Below are 23,336 nucleotides of genomic sequence, written 5' to 3' on the forward strand. Positions count from 1 at the left end.
CCTTCAAATTGTTACTAGGATGGTGTACCACTACGCCAGGTTGGAGACTGGAGTCGGCTATGCATCTGTTTAAACAGTTACTGATATGATAGTGATTCAATATAGATTTGTTAATTATTAACTGATGTGGAGGTTCACTGATGATAGTTAACAGAGTTTATCACTAAATGGATAGCTGATTTGCTAGTTGACAGTGATCACTGTTGTATGGGACTACTAGCAGTCATGTTGATCTCTTCTTTCTGATAAAGTATCGACTTTAGTGTGCATCAGTAATGTGTATGCATGTGTGTGTATATATAGTTTTTTTTTTTTTTTTTTTTTTGCTCGAAATTGCCCAGGCTTTGGTTTGCCAGCGAAGTTGGTTTCATGAGGTCATGCTAGCTTTAATCCTTTGAGCATTATCTTTATTACCACTGGTTATTTGTTTTCATAGCACTTATTGATTTTTTTTATTTTACAGACGGCAGCTGTTGCCGGACAACGCATCTTTTGGCCTTGGAGGAGGAGCTTATGTCCTCTGGGCTACTGGCAGAAGAACCTGACCTCTACAATGCATAACGTTCTACTTCCTCCAGTCTGTTTCCTCCTGGCATGGGCAATTCTCTGCTCAGGTATGCCCCCAGGATGTCTTTCTATAAATTGTCTGACTGAACTCGTGAATCGGATATACCTTGGGAACCGCTACTCATATCAACCCCTAATTATAGTAACTCGCAACCTCGGTGTCCATGTTTAGGTAACGAATCGTCAAAGTTCAGTTACTGAACTCGACTGGACTGAATGCAGTATTCGTCTGCATTTCATGACGGGAATATTGCTGCTTAGTATGGGTGGACATGATCTCGGCCAAGGCCTTTATGATCATAAAGAGTGACGGTTGCAGGAAGTGTTTATTGCAGCCTTTTTTTAATGGTTAACTTTCATAACTTTAATTTTCACCCAGAATACTCATACCTGTTCTTCACATCTAAGACCAGTCTAAAGACCAAACAGGGAGGGGGGGAGGAAAGGGCGGCGAAGGTCACTCTAAGTCGGAGTGCACTTTCTCCAAAGACTCGCTGCCTCAATTGCGGTGAGGCCCACCCTACCTTCTCCCGTGCGTGCATACATTACAAGCTTGAGTCAGCCGTCCTCAACTTGAAGCACCGGGAGCGTTTCTTTTTGTGGCGAGGTGCCAGGTTCAGTGGCTCCCGCCTTATGCTAACGTCTCTTATGCTCGTGTGTTGCGCTCTTCCTCTCCTTGTCCTTCCCACCTTCCTTAGACTCAAAACCGTTTCCAGACCTTAGACCCTGATACGCCCACTGCCCCCTCCTCTGTTCCTTTGAGTTCTGTCCCGAAGGGTCCCCCTCCTGGTCCTTCTGAGGTTCCTCTTCTTTCTGTCCGGTCTGTAATGTCTCCTGTGTCTTCTTCCTTGTCTCCCTTCGATCCTCCTTCCCATCCTTCTCCTCCGTCTATTGACTCTCCACGCCGCCTGTCGGTACGGGCTAATGTCCATCGCTCTCCCAACGGCCGTCGTGTATGCTCTAGTTCTGCTTCTGTTGAGACACTGGAATCCGTTGCCCGGTACGTAGTTGCTGGGACACCTGTTTCTTTAGAGTCGGAAGCATAAGCCTGGCTCCTCTTCCTCCTCCAAGGTGGGTAAAAAAGCTTTGCTTTCTTCCTCGCCCTCTACTTTTGACTCTCTCGCTCCGTCCCTCCCGTTTCGGTGGTTACGCCCCCTGTTCCTGCTATGGACAGCTCTTTGGTCCCCACTTCCCTCTCGATTGGTGCCCTTGCTGAGGTGCCTCCCTTGGTTTCTGCCCCCTCTTCGTGCTGTCCTTGACCCCTTGGTTATACCCCCTCTTCCTCCTCCGGACCCTACTCTTCCACCCCTGGTCGGTCCTCTAGTTCCCTTCCCTCCTTCTTTACTCGGTTTACCCATGACCCCTAACACTGACTTCGCTGACTCTGATCCTGCGCTTCTTTAGCGTGCTGTATTCCCTTTTCGACTTTTTCTTCGTTGTTCTCTGCTGTCCTTACTCTTCTCGTCGACGTCTATTCTTCAATGGAACGTTCGTGGTTATTACACAAATTTCCTTGAACTCCAGCTTCTGATTTTGCGGTTTTCGCCCCTTTGTGTCTGTCTCCAGGAGCCGATGCTTGGTGCTCGTCCTGGTCGCTTTCGTGGCTATAACTTTCTCTTCTCTTCTCCCCCTTCCCCCCCCCCCTCCCCCGCCACCAGCTGTTGCTGGGGCTCCAAACTCTTCCGCTCTTGATTCGCTCTGATGTTCCCTTTGTCCCCCTACTTTTTCCTTTGCATCTCCATTGTTCTGGTGCTCGTATCTGTGAAGAAATGGTGCACAGTTTGTTCCTTTTTCCTACCCCCCCCCCCCCCCCCCCGAGTGTCCCGCTTTCTCTTCCCGATCTGAAACACCTGCAGGACTCCATGCCGGAACCTGTGCTCCTTCCTGCTAGGTGATTAAAATTGTCGTCCATGCCCTTTTTGGGTCATGTTCTGACGAACACTCGAGGTCGCCTACTTGAGCCGTTCATCCTCTCTTCTTCCTTCTCTCTGAATTTTGGTGAGCCCACGCATTTGGACTCTCGGACTCGCACCCTTTCCCTGTCTTAATCTTTCTTTTGATCGACATCTTTTTTTTACTTTCATTTCATGTGGCAGGTTCTTGATGACCTCCATGGCAGTGACCATTTCCCCATCCTTGTTACCTTTTTTCTTTTTCACCCTTCCCTCTCCTTCCCTAGGTGGAAGTTTGCTAAGGCAGACTGGAACCTATTTACCCTCAGTGCTGCTCTCTGACTTCTCTTCTTCTTTATCATGACAGTCTTCGATGCTGCCCTCTGCTCTATTCCTTGCTCTTCCTCTCGTGGCCCACGGAAGTGCGTTCCCTGGTGAAGTAGACTCTGCTTGAGCTGTCCGCTTAAGTGTGCAGCCTGGAAGAGACGCCGCCGCCGGTAGATATAAGAACATAAGAACAAAGGCAACTGCAGAAGGCCTATTGGCCCATACGAGGCAGCTCCTATTTATAACATCCCAATCCCACTCATATACTTGTCCAACCCGCGCTTGAAACAATCGAGGGACCCCACCTCCAGCACTTTACGCGGTAATTGGTTCCACAAATCAACAACCCTGTTACTGAACCAGTATTTACCCAAGTCTTTCCTAAATCTAAACTTATCCAATTTATACCCATTGTTTCGTGTTCTCTCTTGTGTTGATACTTTTAATACCCTATTAATATCCCCTTTGTTATGTCCATTCACCCACTTGTAAACCTCTATCATGTCACCCCTAACTCTTCGCCTTTCCAGTGAATGCAACTTAAGCTTTGTTAATCTTTCTTCATATGAAAGATTTCTAATTTGGGGAATTAACTTGAGTCATCCTACGCTGGACACGTTCAAGTGAATTTATATCAATTCTATAATATGGCGACCAAAACTGAACTGCATAATCTAAATGGGGCCTAACTAGAGCAAGATATAGCTAGAGAACCACACCAGGTGTCTTGTTACTAACGCTGCGATTAATAAATCAAAGTGTCCGATTTGCCTTATTACGAACATTTATGCATTGATCCTTTTGTTTTAAATTCTTACTAATCATAACTCCCAGATCCCTTTCGCAATTCGACTTCGCAATCTCAACACCATCTAGCTCGTATCTTGTAACTCTATCATCATTACCTAACCTCAGAACTTTACATTTATCAGCATTAAACTGCATCTGCCAATCCTTCGACCATTTCACAACCCTATCTAGATCAACTTGAAGTGATAGTGAGTCCTCCGAATTAATTTCCCTACCGATTTTCGTATCGTCGGCAAATTTGCAAATGTTGCTACTCAAACCTGAATCTAAATCATTTATATATATTATAAACAACAGAGGTCCCAGGACAGAGCCCTGAGGCACCCCACTTACATTTTCCCACTCTGACTTGACTCTGTTTATACTAACTCTTTTTCCTTTGGTATAGCCATGCCCTAATCCAGCTTAATATAGCACCCCCAATACCATGAGAGTAACTTTTTAATCAGTCTTTCATGTGGCACTGTATCAAAAGCTTTGCTAAAGTAAAGGTACACAACATCGCAATCCTTACCACTATCAACTGTCTCAACAATGCTAGAATAAAAAGATAACAAATTTGTTAAACATGAACGGCCATTTATAAAACCATGTTGCGACTAGATTACTAATTTATGTTTTTAAAGATGAAGACGAATTTTATTTGCTATTATAAATTTGAGTAACTTTCCCACAATAGACGTTAGGCTAATTGGTCGATAGTTAGACGCAAGTGATCTATCTCCTTTCTTAAAAACGGGTATCACATTAGCAACTTTTCAAAATTCTGGCACTCTGCCTGACTCTATTGATTTATTAAATATGGTTGACAGTGGGTCACAAAGCTCCTCTTTGCATTCTTTAAGCACCCTGGCAAACACTTCATCCGGCCCTGGGGATTTGTTTGGTTTGAGTTTTACCATTTGTTTAAAAACATCCTCCCTGGTAACTGCTAAACTCGTCAACCTGTCCTCGTCCCCACCCACATAGACTTTTTCGGCTGAAGCCATATTGTTAAGTTCCTCTTTAGTAAATACAGATATAAAATATTTATTAAAAATACTACTCATCTCTTCATCACTATCTGTTATTTGACCTGTCTCAGTTTTTAATGGACCTATCCTTTCCCTAGTCTTAGTACGATATAACTGAAAAAACCCTTTAGGATTTGTCTTTGCTTGCCCTGCTATGCGAACTTCATAGTTTCTTTTTGCTTTCCTTATCTCTTTTTTTTTTTTTTAACATTTCTAACCAGTTGTACGAATTCCTGTTCTAAAGTGACCTCCCCATTTTTAATCCTTTTGTACCAAGCTCTCTTTACCTATAAGGTTCTTCAAATTCTTTGTTATCCACTTTGGGTCATTAGTATTCGATCTATTCAATTTGTATGGTATACTACGTTCCTGTGCTTTGTTTAGAATATTCTTAAATAAGTTATATATTGAATCCACATCGAAATCCCCATTTACGTCACCTATCGCTGGGTTCATGTCTCGCTCCAAGACCGGCCCCCACTCCATACCCAAGACTTTCCAATCAATTTGACCCAAAAAATTTCTTAGGCTATTAAAATCAGCTTTTCGAAAATCTGGCACTTTAACAGAATTTTCTCCTACAGGTCTATTCCATTCTATGCTAAATCTGATTTCTTTGTGATCACTGTACCCTAGCTCACTCCCTATTTCGATGTCATTAATTTGTTTCCCTGTTAGTTAACACTAAATCTAAAATATTATTTTCCCGTGTTGGTTCCTTAATGTGTTGCGTAAGAAAGCAATCGTCAATTGATTCTAGAAAATCTTCTGCTTCACTATTCCCTGTTTTGTTCAACCAGTTTATTCCACTAAAATTAGTCACCCATGACGTAAATACTGTTAGATCTAGATGCCCTAGATATTTCATCCCATAGATGCTTTGCTTCCATTCTGTCTAAATTTGGTGGCCTATATATAACTCCTATTATAATATTTGCTTTTTCGTATAATTCTATCCAAATAGTTTGTGTGGCTCAGTTTTGATTCCCTCTTTGAGACTACATTTCAAATTGTCCCTAACATATATGGCTACTCCCCCTCCTCGTCTAATATATCTATCTGTGTGAAATAGTTTAAATCCATTTATTTGATATTCAGCTAATAGTTCTCTATTTTCTACATTCATCCACGTTTCGGTAAGTGCAATAATATCTATTTTTTTTCTGTGCAGACAAGAGCATTTAATTCGTTAATTTTATTTCTTTGACTTCTACTGTTAGTGTAATATATCCTAAGTGAATTGTTATTTTGAGGCCCTTCTTTCCCTGATCATTTTGCCAATTCCTTTCTCCCACAAACACATACTTTTATTACCTCCTTCCTCCAAATCAATTCCCATACCTCTATCTACTAACAGTTTAAACCCAAACAAACACCTCTAACCACTTCTTCCAACGAGTTCGCAACAGCAACATCCCCAGCTCTCGATAGATGCATCCCATCACGAGCATACATTTCATTTCTTCCATAGAAGTGTTACCAGTTGTCTATGAAAGATGTTGCATTTGATTTGCAATATCTTTCCAGCCGGCAATTGACACCAAGTGCCCTCGATATCCATTCATTTCCCACTCCCTTTCTTGGAAGAATGCCACCTTGAGGTTACCTTGAGGTGCTTCCGGGGCTTAGCGTCCCCGCGGCCCGGTCGTCGACCAGGCCTCCTGGTTGCCGGACTGATCAACCAGGCTGTTGGACTCGGCTGCTCGCAGCCTGACGTATGAGTCACAGCCTGGTTGATCAGGTATCCTTTGGAGGTGCTTATCCAGTTCTCTCTTGAGCACTGTGAGGGGTCGGCCAGTTATGCCCCTTATGTGTAGTGGAAGCGTGTTGAACAGTCTCGGACCTCTGATGTTGATAGTTCTCTCTCAGAGTACCAGTTGCACCTCTGTTTTTCAACGGGGGTATTCTGCACATCCTGCCATGTCTTCTGGTCTCATGTGATGTTATTTCTGTGTGCAGGTTTGGGACCAGCCCCTCTAATATTTTTCAAGTGTAAATTATTATGTACCTCTCCCGCCTGCGCTCAAGGGAGTACAGTTTTAGGCTCTTTAGTCGGTCCCAATAGTTTAGATGTTTTACTGAGTGGATTCTAGCAGTAAAGGATCTCTGCACGCTCTCCAGGTCAGCAATTTCTCCAGCTTTGAAAGGGGCTGTCATTGTGCAGCAGTACTCCACTCTAGAGAGCACAAGCGTTTTGAAAAATATCATCGGTATAGCATCTCTAGTGTGAAAAGTTCTTGTTATCCAACCTGTCATTTTTCTTGCAGTTGTGACGGCTACTTTATTGTGTTCTTTAAAGGTAAGGTCTTCCGACATGAGTACACCCAGATCCTTTACATTGCCTTTTCGTTCTATGTTATGATTTGCCTGAGTTTTGTACGTGGTTTCCGTTTTTATATTAATTTTTTCCATACCGCATGAGCTGGAACTTATCTTCGTTAAACACCATATTTTCTGTAGCCCATAGAAAGACCTGATCTACATCTGACTGGAAGTTCGCCGTGTCCTATATGTTGCCTACTCTCATGAAGATCCTAGTGTCATCTGCAAAGGATGATACAGTGCTATAGGTTGTATTCTTGTCTGTCCGATATGAGGATGAGAAAGTACTGGAGCAAGCACAGTACCCTGGGGGACTGAGCTCTTCACGGTTGATGGGCTGGATTTTATTTTGTTGACTATTACACATTGGGTTCTGTTGGTCAGGAAATTGTAGATCCATCTGCCTATTTTTCCGGTTATTCCTTTTGAACGCATTTTATGTGCAATAACACCATGGTCACATTTATCAAAAGCTTTTGCGAAATCTGTGTAAATTACATCAGCGTTTTGTTTGTCTTCCATAGCATCTAATGCCATATCATAGTGGTCCAGCAACTGCGACAGGCAAGAGCGCCCTGTTCTGAAACCATGTTGTCCGGGGTTATGGAGTTGCTGTGATTCCATGTATTTTGTGATCTTGCTTCTTAGTACTCTCTCAAATATTTTAATGATGTGCGATGTTAGTGCTATCGGTCTGTAATTTTTTGCCTCTGCCTTATTTCCTCCTTTATGAAGTGGTGCTATCTCTGCTCTTTTTTTTTTTTTTTTTTTTTTTTTTTTTTTTTTTTTTCCCCCGACCAGAGGTCACCATCTGGTCACCATTTGGTCCTGGAGACATCTCCCGTCACGCAGGGTGCAGTCGCACCTCCACAGATCTCCAGTATCATCTATTGATACTGGTGATGGCTCAAAATGGCCACCACTTACGGGCTATTTATGCCCGTGCCACCTTTTGGGTGGCTTCATCTTCATCTTAACACATTCACAAGGGAGACATCTCCCGTCATGCAGGGTGCATTCGCACCTCCACAGATCTCCAGTATCGGCTCTTGATACTGGTAATGGCTTTAAAGGGCCACCACTTACGGGCTATTTATGCCCGTGCCTCATCTTCATCTTAAACACATTCACAAGGGAGACATCTCCCGTCATGCAGGGTGCATTCGCACCTCCACAGATCAGTACCAGTATCAGCTCTTGATACTGGTAATGGCTTTAAAGGGCCACCACTTACGGGCTATTCATGCCCGTGCCACTTTTTGGGTGGCTTAATCTTCATCAATCATCTGCTGTTTTTAGTATATCAGGAATAACTCCAGTATCTAGGCTTTGTCTCCACAGAATGTGGAGGGCCTGCGATAGTGGTTTTTTACAGTTCTTTATGAATATGGAGTTCCAAGAATCCGGGCCTGGTGCAGAGTGCATAGGCATACTGTTTATGGCTTCTTCAAAATCCAGTGGGGATAGGGTGACGTCTGATATAAGATTTGATGTTGGTATCGTATCCATGAAAAATTCATTTGGGTTATCAATCTTTAGTGTGTTTAATGGCTCGCTGAAAACAGTCGTACTGCGTCCTCAGTAGCTCGCTCATTTCTTTGTTGTCATCTGTGAAAGTTCCATCTCCCTTTCGCAGGGCCCCGATACTAGATGTAGTTTTTGATCTTGATTTTGCATAGGAGAAAAAATATTTCGGATTTCTTTCTATTTCACTGATGGCCTTTTGCTCTCTTTGCCTCTCCTGGGTTTTGTATGATTCTTGAAGCTTCCGTTCAATTGTTTCTATTTCTCTACCTAACCTTCTTCGCCGTTCTTGAGATAGGGTGCGACTCTGAAGTTGTTCCGCGATTCGTTTTCTTCACCTATATAGGGAACGACGTTCCCGTTCCAATCTGCATCTCTTCCTCTTTTTTTCTTAGGGGTATGCGGTTTGAACATATTTCTAGTGCTACTGAGCTTATTTTTTCCAGGCACTGGTTCAGGTTTGCATTTTCTAGCTGTTCTTCCCAGATTATTTCTGTGAAGTCCTGGTTTATTTGCTCCCAGTATATCTGTTTATTATTGAAGTTGAATTTGCTGAAATCTCCTCCACCGGGAATCTGGACTGGTTTTGATGGTCTACTCCCCATGGTTGTCATAACTTCAATTAAGTTGTGATCTGAGTAACAGGTATTTGTAATCATTATGTTCCTGATCAATTCATCATTACTAGTGAAAATGAGGTCCAGCGTGTTCTTCCTAGTTGGTTCTACTATTTGCTGGTTTAAGGCAAACCTGTCGCACATCCGTAGCAGGTCATTTGCATGTGCCTGTTCATTTAGGCTACTTCCTGGTATTCTTTCTGATATTACTGTATTAGCCAGGTGCTTCCATTTCAGGTGCCGTAGGTTGAAGTCTCCAAGCAGGATGATGTTCGGAGCTGGATTTGTGAGGTTTTCCAAGCAGTGTTCTATTTTCATTAGTTGGTCTTTAAACTGCTGAGGGTTTGCCTCCGGTGACTTGTATACAAGGACAATAACTACATTTAAAATCTCTATTTTGATTATCAGCACTTCCACCATATCATTTGAGGTGTTTAGCAGCTCAGTACAGATGAGTGTGTCTGTGATGTAGAGGCTGACCCCACCCTGAAGCCGGTGTTTCCTATCACATCTGAAAAGATTGTACTCTGAGATCCATATTTTACCATCATGGTAGTCCTTTGTGTGGGTTTCTGTTAGGGCTGCAAACACTGCATTTGCCTCATGAAGGAGACCATCTATAAAGTGAACTTTGTTGGATTTGCGTGTTTTTATACCCTGGATGTTGGCAAATATAAATGATGTTATCGTGTTAGTGGAAGTGCTGGAAGCCTTACTTGGTGTTAATATCTGAGGCTTTTGGGTCAAATTGATTGGAAAGGCTTGGGTATGGGGTGTGGGCCGGTCTTGGAGCGAGACATGAACCCAGCGATAGGTGACTTAAATGGGGATTTCGATGTGGATTCAATATATAACTTATTTAAGAATATTCTAAACAAAGCACAGGAACGTAGTATACCATACAAATTGAATAGATCGTATACTAATGACCCAAAGTGGATAACAAAGAATTTGAAGAACCTTATAGGTAAAAAGAGAGCTTGGTACAAAAGGATTAAAAATGGGGAGGTCACTTTAGAACAGGAATTCGTACAACTGGTTAGAAATGTTAAAAAAGAGATAAGGAAAGCAAAAAGAAACTATGAAGTTCGCATAGCAGGGCAAGCAAAGACAAATCCTAAAGGGTTTTTTCAGTTATATCGTACTAAGACTAGGGAAAGGATAGGTCCATTAAAAACTGAGACAGGTCAAATAACAGATAGTGATGAAGAGATGAGTAGTATTTTTAATAAATATTTTGTATCTGTATTTACTAAAGAGGAACTTAACAATATGCCTTCAGCCGAACAAGTCTATGTGGGTGGGGACGAGGACAGGTTGACGAGTTTAGCAGTTACCAGGGAGGATGTTCTTAAACAAATAGTAAAACTCAAACCAAACAAATCCCCAGGGCCGGATGAAGTGTTTGCTAGGGTGCTTAAAGAATGCAAAGAGGAGCTTTGTGACCCACTGTCAACCATATTTAATAAATCAATAGAGTCAGGCAGAGTGCCAGAGTTTTGGAAAGTTGCTAATGTGATACCAGTTTTTAAGAAAGGAGATAGATCACTTGCGTCTAACTATCGACCAATTAGCCTAACGTCTATTGTGGGAAAGTTACTCGAATCTATAATAGCAAATAAAATTCGTCTTCATCTTGAAAAACATAAATTAATAATTGAGTCGCAACATGGTTTTATAAATGGCCGTTCATGTTTAACAAATTTGTTATCTTTTTATTCTAGCATTGTTGAGGCAGTTGATAGTGGTAAGGATTGCGATGTTGTATACCTTGACTTTAGCAAAGCTTTTGATACAGTGCCACATGAAAGACTGATTAAAAAAATAGTCTCATGGTATTGGGGGTGCTATATTAAGCTGGATTAGGGCATGGCTATACCAAAGGAAACAGAGAGTTAGTATAAATGGAATCAAGTCAGAGTGGGAAAATGTTGTAAGTGGAGTGCCTCAAGGCTCTGTCCTGGGACCTCTGTTGTTTATAATATATATAAATGATTTAGATTCAGGTTTGAGTAGCAACATTTGCAAATTTGCCGATGATACGAAAATCGGTAGGGAAATTAATTCGGAGGAGGACTCACTATCACTTCAAGTTGATCTAGATAGGGTTTTGAAATGGTCAAAGGATTGGCAGATGCAGTTTAATGCTGATAAATGTAAAGTTCTGAGGTTAGGTAATGATGATAGTTACAAGATACGAGCTAGATGGTGTTGTGATTGCGAAGTCGGATTGCGAAAGGGATCTGGGAGTTATGATTAGTAAGAATTTAAAACAAAAGGATCAATGCATAAATGTTCGTAATAAGGCAAATCGGACACTTGGATTTATTAATCGCAGCGTTAGTAACAAGACTCCTGGTGTGGTTCTCAAGCTATATCTTGCTCTAGTTAGGCCCCATTTAGATTATGCAGTTCAGTTTTGGTCGCCATATTATAGAATGGATATAAATTCACTTGAACGTGTCCAGCGTAGGATGACTAAGTTAATTCCCCAAATTAGAAATCTTTCATATGAAGAAAGATTAACAAAGCTTAAGTTGCATTCACTGGAAAGGCGAAGAGTTAGGGGTGACATGATAGAGGTTTACAAGTGGATGAATGGACATAACCGGGGGGATATTAATAGGGTATTAAAAGTATCAACACAGGACAGAACACGAAACAATGGATATAAATTGGATAAGTTTAGATTTAGGAAAGACTTGGGTAAATACTGGTTCAGTAACAGGGTTGTTGATTTGTGGAACCAATTGCCGCGTAACATTGTGGAGGTGGGGTCCCTCGATTGTTTCAAGCACGGGTTGGACAAGTATATGAGTGGGATTGGGTGGTTATAGAATAGGAGCTGCCTCGTATGGGCCAATAGGCCTTCTGCAGTTACCTTTGTTCTTATGTTCTTATGTTCTGGTAAGGAGGCCACTGTGTTTGCGTCCAGGGTGTGTCGTTTTGGAAGTGATTCGTCCAGTTTTGGTAGTAGGACGGGTGTTGTCTGGTGTAGTACCTGTGTGCTTGTTGATAATTTGAATTCCAGTCTTGTGGGTATCTCCGGTCCCCTCTGTAATCCTGTAGTGGTTCCATCTGACTGTTCCTCTTATATTTACTACTGTTTCTGCCTTCCTCTAAAAAATTTCAAGTAGTCATATTGATCTTCCCGTCTATAACGCTCTGTACCTCTCACATGGAATTCCGGACACTGAAGATTGTAGCATTTTTTGTCCGTAATTGAAAATTGACATAATTTAGGGTGGAAGTATCTACACCCTGTTCCAAAACGGCATGTACCCCTCTCCAACATGTTCCTGCATTTTCGAGGATGCAGAAAATGCCACATATGATCGGGATTCCTCCCTTGCTCCTAACTAATTCTATGGCTGTTTTATATCTCTGAATCGGTTCCTCACTCCTAACTCGACCAACATCATTTCCTCCCACGCTAATGCAAATAATGGGATTGTTCCCATTTCCAGCCATAATATCATTTGTTGTTTATAATATCACCAATGCCAGCTCCGGGATAGCAAACCCTTAACCTGTTCCCCCTATCTCTAGCACAAAACGTTCTATCCAAATAACTTATCTGGGAATCTCCCACAACTAAGGTTTGCTTAGGTACTTCCTTTACTCTGAGGGGCCTGCGCTTCCTTGCTCTTCGTTGCTTTCCCTTTTGCGCGATCCGCAGTCTCACCACAGCACTCGTCCTCCCAACCGTCAAATGAATTAGAAGTTGCTATGGCGTTTGAAGGCGGCTTTATCAAAGTCTTCTTAAGGCCCCTGTCTTTCATAACTCTCCAAGACGAGGTCCCTTTACTACTGGTCTCTTCCTTCGTTACTTCTCGTTGTTCTTTCAGCTGACGCACCTCCTCCCGCAGAGAGTCCAACTCTGTCCTCAGGGCTCCCACTAGTCACCAGGTCCTTCACTAAAACTTCCATATTGCTATGATAATATAACAAACACTCAGGAGCTCCGGTTAACACACCCTCTCACTGAGACTATCTGCGCCTGACTGAAGTGCTCAGACTGAAGTGTTTGGTTTTCACAAGTGCCGCAGCACGACTGATGTTCTGGTGAACTTGGAGGTCTATATTCGTACTGCTTTTGCAAAGACCTCTGTTGTTGCTGTCCTTTATGACCTGGAAAAGTCTTGTCACGACTTGGAAATACCATATTATGTCCCAACCTCGTTCTTTTGGCCTTCGTGGTAATCTCCCTCTCTTCCTTCAAAGCTTTCTCTCGTCGTACCTTTCGAGTCAGGCTTGGTGCCACTGTCTCTGCCTATCTTTGGCAGTATGAAGGTGTACCCCAAGGTAGTGTTCTGAGCACTTCTTTTTCTGGTTTCCCTCGGTGGTCTTCTTTCCTCCCTTCCTTCCGACATCATCTCCGCTCTTTGTTGACGATCTTCCTCATTGCTGTTGAAGTGATGAATCGCCTCTTCAATGGCGGCTTCAACTTGGGAATGATGCCGTGTCGTCTAGGGCCATTAATCATGGCTTAAAATTCTCTACTACTAAGACTTGTGCCATGACTTACTCGGAAGCAGGTCCTTCTTCGTCCCTCTTTGTCACTTTATGGTCATCCCCTTGAATACAAAGATTCCACAAAGCTTTTGGGGTTATTCTTTGACACTCGTTTGTTTTGGTCTCCCCATATCTCTTACCTCCGTGTTGAGTGCCCAAAAGAAAGAAACAAAAACAAAATAAAGCCATGAGAATAATCTTAGGATCACCAAGGAATGGTATGATTGAGATAATGATGCAATTTAATCTGAAGAGTATTGGGGATAGATTTTCAGAGATAAATGCAGCCTGTCATTAGATTAATGAGAGGTGGGGGAGCTAATGAATTAATCCTCCCAGTTCAAAAGGTGGGGAAATAATGAACAATGTAAGCTAAAGTATAAAAGTATAATAAGAGAACATATGAGTACTTTGTTCTAATGTTATAGAGTATGATGTTATTCCAGATTGTATTGCTTTGCCTAAGAGACAATTCACACCACCATGGGAGGATTGTAACGTAGATGTAGTAATTATTCCTTTGCAAATGACAAAAGTATGTATGGGAAAGGAGAGCTGAGGGCAACACATGATTGTCTAATTAGAAAATTACCTACAGAAAAGACACATGTATATTGTGATGGGTCAGTAGCTAGGGATGGAAAGGCAGGATGTTGAGTCTTGATTAGGGAGTACACTCACATCGGCACTGTAGGTACTGTGGATACTGATTGCAGGGAGTAATGATGTTGGACGAGTTAGGAGTCTGGAACTGATAGACATTTAACAAAGCCATAGAATTAGGAGCAAGGGAGGAATCCTGATCATATGTGGCTTTCTTTCAAGAAAGAGCGTTGGAAATGAATGGATGTCCAGGGCACTTGGTGTCAATTGCCGGCTGGAAAGATATTGCAAATCAAATGCAATATCTTTCATAGACAACTGGTAACACTTCTATGGAAGAAATGAAATGTATGCTCGGGATGGGGTGCATCTATCGAGGGCTGGGGTTGTTGCTGTTGCGAACTCGTTGGAACCAGTGGTTAGAGGCGTTTGTTTGGGTTTAAACTGTTAGTAGATAGTGGTATGGGAATTAATAGGGAGGAAGAAAGGAGGTAATAAAAATGTTTGCTGGAGAAAAAATTGGCAAAATGATCAGGGAAAGAGAAGGGCCTCAATAACAATTCACTTAGGGTATATTACACTAACAGTAGAAGTCTATGAAACAAAATAAACAAGTTAAATGCTCTTATCTGTACAGAAGGAATAGATATTATTGCATTTACCGAAACGTGGATGAATGTAGAAAATAGAGAACTATTAGCCGAATATCAAATAAATGGATTTAAACTATTTCACAGATAGATATATTAGACGAGGAGGGGCAGTAGCCATATATGTTAGGGACAATTTGAAAGGTAGTCTCAAAGAGGGAATCAAAACTGAGCCACATACAGAAACTATTTGGATAGAATTAAACGAAAAAGCAAATGTTGTAAGTGGAGTGCCTCAGGGCTGTGTCCTGGGACCTCTGTTGTTTATAATATATATCAATGATTTGGATTCAGGTTTGAGTAGCAACATTTGCAAATTTGCCGATGATACAAAAATCGACAGGGAAATTAACAGGGAAGAAGACTCGCTATCACTTAAAGTAGATCTAAATAGGGTTTTTAAATGGTCAAAGGATTGGCAGATGCAGTTTAATGCTGATAAATGTAAAGTTTTGAGGCTAGGTAATGATGATGGTTACAAGATACGAGCTAGATGGTGTTGAGATTACGAAGTCGAATTGCGAAAGGGATCTGGGAGTTATAGGTAAGAATTTAAAAAAAAAAAGATCAATGCATGAATGTTCGTAATAAGGCGGATTTGGGATTTATTTATCACTGGGATTTATTAATCGAAGCGTTAGTAACAAATCACCTGGTGTGGTTCTTCAGCTATATCTTGCTCTAGTTAGGCCCCATTTAGATTATGCAGTTCAGTTTTGGTCGCCTTACTATAGAATGGATATAAATTCACTTGAACGTGTCCAGCGTAGGATGACTAAGTTAATTCCCAAATTAGAAATCTTTCTATGAAGAAAGATTAACACAGCTTAAATTGAATTCACTGGAAAGGCGAAGAGTTAGGGGTGACATGATAGAGGTTTAAAAGTGGATGAATGGACACAACAAAGGAGATTAATATAGTATTAAAAGTATCAACACAAGACAGAACACGAAACAATGGGTATTGTTTAGATTTAGGAAAGACTTGGGTAAATACTGGTTCGGTAACAGGGTTGTTGATTTGTGGAACCAATTACCGCGTAACGTGGTGGAGGTGGGGTCCCTCGATTGTTTCAAGCGTGGGTTGGATAAGTATGAGTGGGATTGGGTGGTTATAAATACGAGCTGCCTCGTATGGGCCAATAGGCCTTCTGCAGTTGCCTTTGTTCTTGTGTATTTTGTCTTAATAAATGAACTTGAATTTGAACTTTTCCTATTAGGTGAGATGAGGGCCAGTATATAAAGGCAGTGTGGTGGTCTATAGCCAGGTTATTCGCTATTCTTGTCCGTGCCACCTCTTGGGTAGCTTAATCTTCATCATTCAATTTATAGCCAGGAACACTCGCGATGGAACAGTGGGCGAAGCAGGTGGCGCAGAGAGGAGTCGACACATCCTTAGGAGTCAACACAACCGTGGGTTCCATGGCAGAGGAACCAAGTACATGTGAGTAAAATATCAATAAGTCGACATTACAGTTCTGGGTATAGGGTATTGGCATGTTATTGGTAGGATATGTAGTGTGCAGTGATAGTGGCTGTTGTGTTGACTTATCTTGCTCCGGCCGGAGGTTGCTGCAAACTTGGTTGATACTAGTTTCCAAGTTGTTGCACAGATCCTCTCTCGTATCTTCTCTCTTCTTACGCGCCTATCACGAACGCAAGGCCCCTTTCCAACAGTTTCCCCTCCTATTCAGTTAGGGGTACCTCAGACCCCTGAGGTAACTGTCTGTTTCAGTTGTCCTCTTCTCTGCCTTAATACCTGAAGCTTCCTGAGTTTCCCCGATCTCTACCGTTCCACCCTCTGTGTCTGTCTTCTCAACTGTTGGTCTCGGTTCGTGCTGTTCCAGCGCTTGGATCTGTTGTTGTTCTGGTTCAGATTGTTGCCTCTGCCCCCTGTTACTGAAAAAATTCCCTGTTACTGAAAAAATTCCCCTGTTACTGAAAAAATTCCCCCCCTGTTACTGAATCTCTCCATCCGACTCGTGACTTGTCTCTGTTATTCCTACCTTGCCTGTTGTTCGCCGAGGTGTCCCATTGGAAGTTCTGTCTCTGCGGCTCTTCCTCCTGTTCGAGTCTGTTCTGGGTGGGAGGGGGGTTGTTGTCGGACAGGCCTGCCTAGAATAGGGGACATAGTCATCGTTCATCAGGAGCACTGAACGTAAGGGTTTTGGGGCCGCTCGCTTTTGTTGTGGCTGCACTTGTTCTGTGGCTTTTTAGACCTAGGGCTTCAGTGCATTAAGGCTTCTGTTGTAGTAAGCCTGCATAGTACACTGCAGAGGTACAAGGTACACTGCAGAGAACGGTACGGTACCTGTACCTTTGAGAAAAAACTTTTATACCTGTGTGACGTCTGTCCTGATTAGACTTCCGTCGTATGATCTTTAGAGGGTCCCTGGTTTCGGAGTTGTCTTTAGTCTGAAACCTTCCCATAAGGATGTACCTATTATTACCTGGTCCTAACCTCGTATTAGGAGGCGGGCTACGATGAGCTCGCACATTTGTCATATGCGAGGCTTTGAGAAGGAACGTGTCTGCATAGACTCTCTGGCCTGTTAACTCAGTTTAGACAGTTGGCTAGACCTGGTAGGATTGGGAGACCTGCTGAAAAAATGGGAACCACCTTTAGGACAAAATATTCAGGGACTGTGTTTAGCCTCACTGCCCGTTGGACAAACAAACGTCAACTTGTCTTTTAGATATTCTATAGTTGTAAAAATTGGTTTTACCAGGGCTATAATTTCTACGTCCTCTTGTTGAAAAAAAGTTAACCTCGTAGAGGTCAGGTTTTTCCATTATCTTATTTTTGATACATCACTCTCCTGGAGGTGGTCCTCCGGATTTGGGGTGAAGGGCAGGTGTTAGTGCCGTCGACCCTGGTCCCGTTCATACTCTCCTGTCTCTCAAGACTCCCTGGAGGGTGCCTTCAGGAAGTTGAGGTCTCTGTATTTATGTAAGATCTCAAGTATTCCATACTCCCACTCCTCTTTGAAGGTGCTTGGGAGATGATCCTTGAGAGCTTCCGTAATTGTTTCCGGGCGGGTCTCGGAAACGGTTAACTCGCCCTCTACTGGTCTCCTTGCTTTCGATGTCTCCTAGGATGTTTCACTTCAAAACGCATAAATCTTTCGCCTTTTTTTATACGAGAACAAGCTAGTATGTTACGATTGATGAATGCATCTAGGGAGGACGGCCGCTGCTTTAAACAGCCTAGTGTGAGGGGGTGGATAAATTCACAGGTGATTTGATGTTAACCGTTTTGTTTCTTTTTGCAGTTCGAGTGGGCGGCATCATTATTTTAGTGGGCGTGGGTTCCTTCATATGTTGGAAACTATGGAAACACTGGAGGAAAGAAGCGGGCGGCCCCACCACGCCCACGCCCACCGCTACACCACCAGCGCGCCGCCCTCAAAGCATCCTGACATCACTCCCGGAGGAGGATCTTGTGCAGGATCCAAAGGAATTTGAACATGAGGACCCAGCTTTCATCCAGGTAAACGGAGGTTAACAGAGGTGGGGAAGGGAAATAATTACTTATAAACCTCAAATTATGATATTTAATACCTCGTCAAAAAACTCGCCCCCAGAATTGGTTCTTGCCTCATCAATGACTCGCCAGAACTGGTTCATACATGGAGTATACCTAGAGTGAGCTCTGGGAATTCTTGTCTTCGGGCTTCAAGATATCGGGCTTGAATCCTCAAGCCCGATATCTCAAGATTGACTTGAGATATCTTGGTCCAACAGGCTATTGCTTGGGGCGGCCCGCAGGCCAACATGTCCACTACAACCCGCGGTTGGTCCGCCATCGCACTAATGTGAGTCCCAATGTGTCTGCAGGTGCTCTTATTAACTCGAGGCCATGCATTTGCTACATCAGATTTTGAAGATTCGTTAGCTAAACATTGACACCGAGGTTGTGAGTTACTCTTCTTGGGGGTGGATATCAGTAGCGGCTCAAAAGGTACGTGATTCATGAGACGAGTCTGATTATGTCAATTGATAGACAGCCTCATACCTCAGCCGAGAATTGCCCATGCCAGGAGGCAGCAGCCATGTTCCCTCTTTCCATTAGGCTCGCAGCGAGGTGCAGATATTCGTGGCGAGTTGGCTGTTGCATCGGAGGGTCGGGTAGCTCAGGTTTCGACCATCCGGCTCCATAAAGACTGTTCTCCATTGGCTGAACTGCGGGGGTTCCCTTTGGTCGTTGCCTCTTTGGGGCTGGTCGCTTCGAGTGACTCTTCTGCTGGTTCTCAGGGTTTGGATCTCTGTGTAGTTCATATTCGAAGTGTCGACAAGTTGCGTGGACGAGCGACGCGACGGTGTGGTGTGATGTTTGCTTGTTTCCTTGGGAATTAACGGAGTTTTACTGCTCTGTTCGGCTTTTGTTTAACTTTGTATGGTGTGTTTTGTTAAGCTTACCTTTCTGGGTTGTTGTTGTTATAGATTCAGCTACTCGGAACAAGTTCGAAGTAGCATGGGCTATGGTGATCCCGTAGTGGACTTGCCTGGCACAGGAGCGGTGCCTGAATGTCAAGCAGGTCCTTTCTGGATTGATTGATTAAGATTAAGCCACCCAAAAGGTGGCATGGGCATGAATAGCCCGTAAGTGGTGGCCCTTTTGAGCCATTACCAGTATCAAGAGCTGATACTGGAGATCTGTGGAGGTGCGACTGCACCCTGCGTGACGGGAGATGTCTCCCGTGACCTTTCTGGGTACCTAACCTTGATAAATAGTAGATAAGGTAAACCTCCAACCACGGGGGGTGCGGGGTGTTCCTGGGCGTGGTCTCTGGTAGGCTTAAGCCATTGACTATAGCCCTGGTCTAATGTATCGCATATCAGCCCGATAGCTCCAGGGAGCTTAAGAGGCTCAGCCAGAAAATGGCGTTTCATTGCATTCAACGCTGTTTTTTTTCAGACAGGTTTCTGTTTTGTGTCTGAGAATACCTGGTAATATTAACTTTACTCCAACTTTAGTATTTTAAGTTTAAATAAATTATGGCAGCTATTGAAATTGAGAAATGTATCTCATATTAACCACCCGGTAACTACCTACATATTTATTTAATCCACTATCACCTCTGTTGCCTCCACCTCCTTCACTTCAACTGTTACTTCCACCTAATCCAACAATATATCCATCTCCCTTACCACAACCCTGGCACCAGATTCGCGAAGCAGTTATACAAATACTTACGAACGTGTTCATCTTTCCTCAATCTTTGACGGTTTTGGTGACATTTAGTAAACAGTTTACAAGCATCATAACTAACCAATCGACTGTTATCATTATAAATAGCCTCCTGATGCTTCGGAGCTCATTAACCGTTTCATAATTGTAAAGAAAGCTGCCAAAGATTGAGAAAAGACGTACAGGTTCGTAAGTGCTTGCGTAAGTGCGTGTTGTAGTAATTGATAAGTGGTCACTTATCTATAAACACATGTCAGACAAATTCTGGAATGTGGAACATTAACATAGGTTTTCTCATACAAGAAAACAGTTATAGAAAGTTCAGGGGAATTCCTCCAGACTCTGGTAAGAGTTGAAAGGTACAGCAGTTATGAGGAATACAGTAGTAAAGATATATAACCTCATCACTGAATGAGAAGAATATGGGTCATAATATTTACGGAATAATGAATGAGGCAAGTCTGGCATAGAGAATGGGATACCTTCACTTAACTAGTTTTATTTAAACTATGAAATAGTTATTTACACTACCATTATCTCCACCATTTTGTATACTGACCATGTTGATAATTTTTTAAAATACTCTTAGGATGACACGATGCCATCACTAGAGTGGGATTATGACGGTTTGCAACGGTACGCTGAAGATGGACCTGTGCAAGACGATCCACATGAAGTCTTCTCCCCTAACTCTTACAACAGGTATAACAAGAGGATTTGTTGACAAAGTTGTATATCCATTATGGTTCATTAATTTTATATTAAACTCTAGAACATCACCTCCTATCAGGATGAGAACTAAACTTTATTCGTAACAACTTATATACATCATTACAGTGATGGCTGGACTAAATAAGTGTATTATACCTTCCCAGAGAGGTAGACGTCACACGTCTAGTCCTTTGGTTGTACATTATTGTGTATGTAATTCTTAATGTTAAGTAATGCTATATGGATCAGGATAATAGTGATCAGTAGGTCAGATAGTCGGTGATTGTGCGTGTTATGTGTTATAGTGTTAGTGTTAGAGTGTAACTGGTTATTTTGCCCACCTTTGTGTCACCCTTCCCAACTGTTACATAGGATAGTGTACTACTGCGCCAGGTTGGAAACTGGTGGCAGTTATGCCTTTGTTTAAGCCGTTACTGATATCAGTGATTCAATATTAGTTTGTTACCGAGTTGTTACCTGATTTGATAGTAGTTACTTACTAAATGGAAAGCTGATTTGCTGCTAGAGTTGACAGTTGAGTGATCACTCAACAATCGACTTGAGAATGGTCCAGGACGGGCCGAAACGTCGTCGTCCCTTCAACTTTTAGTGTGTGGTCTGGTCAACATACTTCAGCCACGTTATTGTGACTCATCGCCTGCACTTGAGTGACCACTGTTGTATGGGACTACTAGTCATGTGTTGCTCTCTTCTTTCTGATGAAAGTATCGGCTTTAATGTGCAGTTATGTATATATATATATATAGTCTTACGGTGACCTAATTATATGCCCCAGTGAACTAGCGTTGTTGTAATCAGCCGTTTTTATTACTTCCCCTGGACTCTTGCTTGAAATTGGCCAGGCTTTGGTTGGCCAGCGATGCTGGGTTCATGAGGTCATGACAGCATGTTACTTTTAATACTTTGAACACTACCTTTCCATTGGTTATCTGTTTTCGTAGCACTTACTGATTTTTTTATTTTACAGTCGGCAGCTGTTATCAGACGACGCATCTTTAGAGTTGAATTTGGAGGAAGAGCTTATGTTCTCCTCTGGACCACTGGCAGATGACTACTCCGGACTACCTGACCTCCACAATGCATCACATTCTACTTCCTTCGGTTCACTTCCTCCTGATATGGGCAATTCTCTGCCCAAGTATGCTCCCAGGATGTCTTTCTATAAATTAACTGTGTCTGACTCGTATAATGAATCGGATACACATTGGGAACCACAACTGATATCCACCCCTAAGAAGAGAGGGGATATCACATCTTCGATGTCGATGACTCTAACGAATCGTCAAATTAATGGGTCAAAATTAAGTTTTTGAACTCGACTGGACTGACTGCAGTATTCATCTGCATTACAGGACTAGGAATATTGCTGCTTAGTATGGGTCTCTGCCAGGGCCTTTATCATCATCATGGGTGACGATTGCAGGAAGTATTTATTGCAGCCGTTTTTTAATGGTTAACTTCCACTTTTACCCAAAATATTCATACCTGTTCCTTCACATCTAAGACCAGTCTCAAGACCAAACATTAAAGTCCTGCTGAAATGATGTGTTTTTGTCATACCTGGTTGATGGGGTTCTGGGAGTAGTTCTACTTCCCAAGCCTGGCCCGAGGCCAGACTTGTGAGAGCTTGGTCCACCAGGCTGTTGCTTGGAGCGCCCCGCAGGACCATATACCTGGTGGTTTTGGTTTACTGTAATGTAATCTCGCATATTAAACAATAACATATAAATGTATAATAATAACACCCATGTATATATTAATTAAATACGTTGAAAATCATAGCCAAAATTCCTGGAAAACTTATATTTTTGTTAAAGTAGGTAAAAATGTATGATTTTACATGCATACTAATTATATAAAAGATTGACTTACAACTACTTTAAAATGTTTTAGTTGATCATGGTAGTAATATTAGTTTAATGTAGTAGTAATAATAAGTAAACAAATACGAGTAGAAATAAAACTATAAAAACTATAGAGAATAGTGTAAAAACTGAAATAAAACTATAAAAGAAATAAAACGGAAATAAGTAATAAATAAAACTTCTACCGTGTTCTGTTCAACCTAGCTTAAACTACTCTCTCCTAACCTAAACTAATTAACCTATCTTCCTCTAATATAAACTAAAGTATTAATCAAAAATATAATGAAAAGGTATTTGTTTGAACTTTATACTATTCTCTATGCTCCCCGTCTCTTGCTTTCTCATTGTCAATCCTCCTCTGTGGTTGTAGTTGTCTCGTAGTGCCCTCATGGCTCTTGGGTTCTTTAACCCTGTTCATCTGGTGGTCATCGAGGTTAAACATTGGCCGTTTCTGATCTCTAGTAAATTTAAATCGGTAGTTTTGCTGGGTTCCCAGGCATATTGGCGTTTCTTTGAGCGGGTGGATGCTGCCGCTATATAAGCTATCCGTTCTTGTCCCATCTCCTGTAAAGGTATTCCTTATTCCGACTTTTATCCAGTTATTCATTCCTCCATCCTTGCCCGTTGGCAGGGTTGTTGGTGTTCTGTAGTTGGTAACAAGGTGCGTACTCTCGAACACGGCTCTAGCAAGGTTGCGGAATGGCCATA

The 23,336-nt window shown here is 42.3% G+C and overlaps 1 protein-coding gene across 1 annotated transcript; it reads left to right on the forward strand.

Moving 5' to 3' along the window:
• The first annotated feature begins 309 nt into the window (after positions 1-309).
• On the forward strand, positions 310-22,504 carry LOC138369856 (uncharacterized). Its single transcript, XM_069333599.1, has 5 exons — positions 310-614; positions 16,173-16,284; positions 18,113-18,330; positions 20,621-20,733; positions 21,731-22,504. Exons 2-5 carry the CDS (start codon positions 16,188-16,190, stop codon positions 22,074-22,076), a joined length of 774 nt encoding a protein of 257 aa, XP_069189700.1. The 5' UTR covers positions 310-614; positions 16,173-16,187; the 3' UTR covers positions 22,077-22,504.
• Positions 22,505-23,336: the final 832 nt, after the last annotated feature.

This window comes from Procambarus clarkii, chromosome 30 (assembly GCF_040958095.1).
Source record: "Procambarus clarkii isolate CNS0578487 chromosome 30, FALCON_Pclarkii_2.0, whole genome shotgun sequence".
Lineage (NCBI taxonomy): Eukaryota > Metazoa > Arthropoda > Malacostraca > Decapoda > Cambaridae > Procambarus > Procambarus clarkii.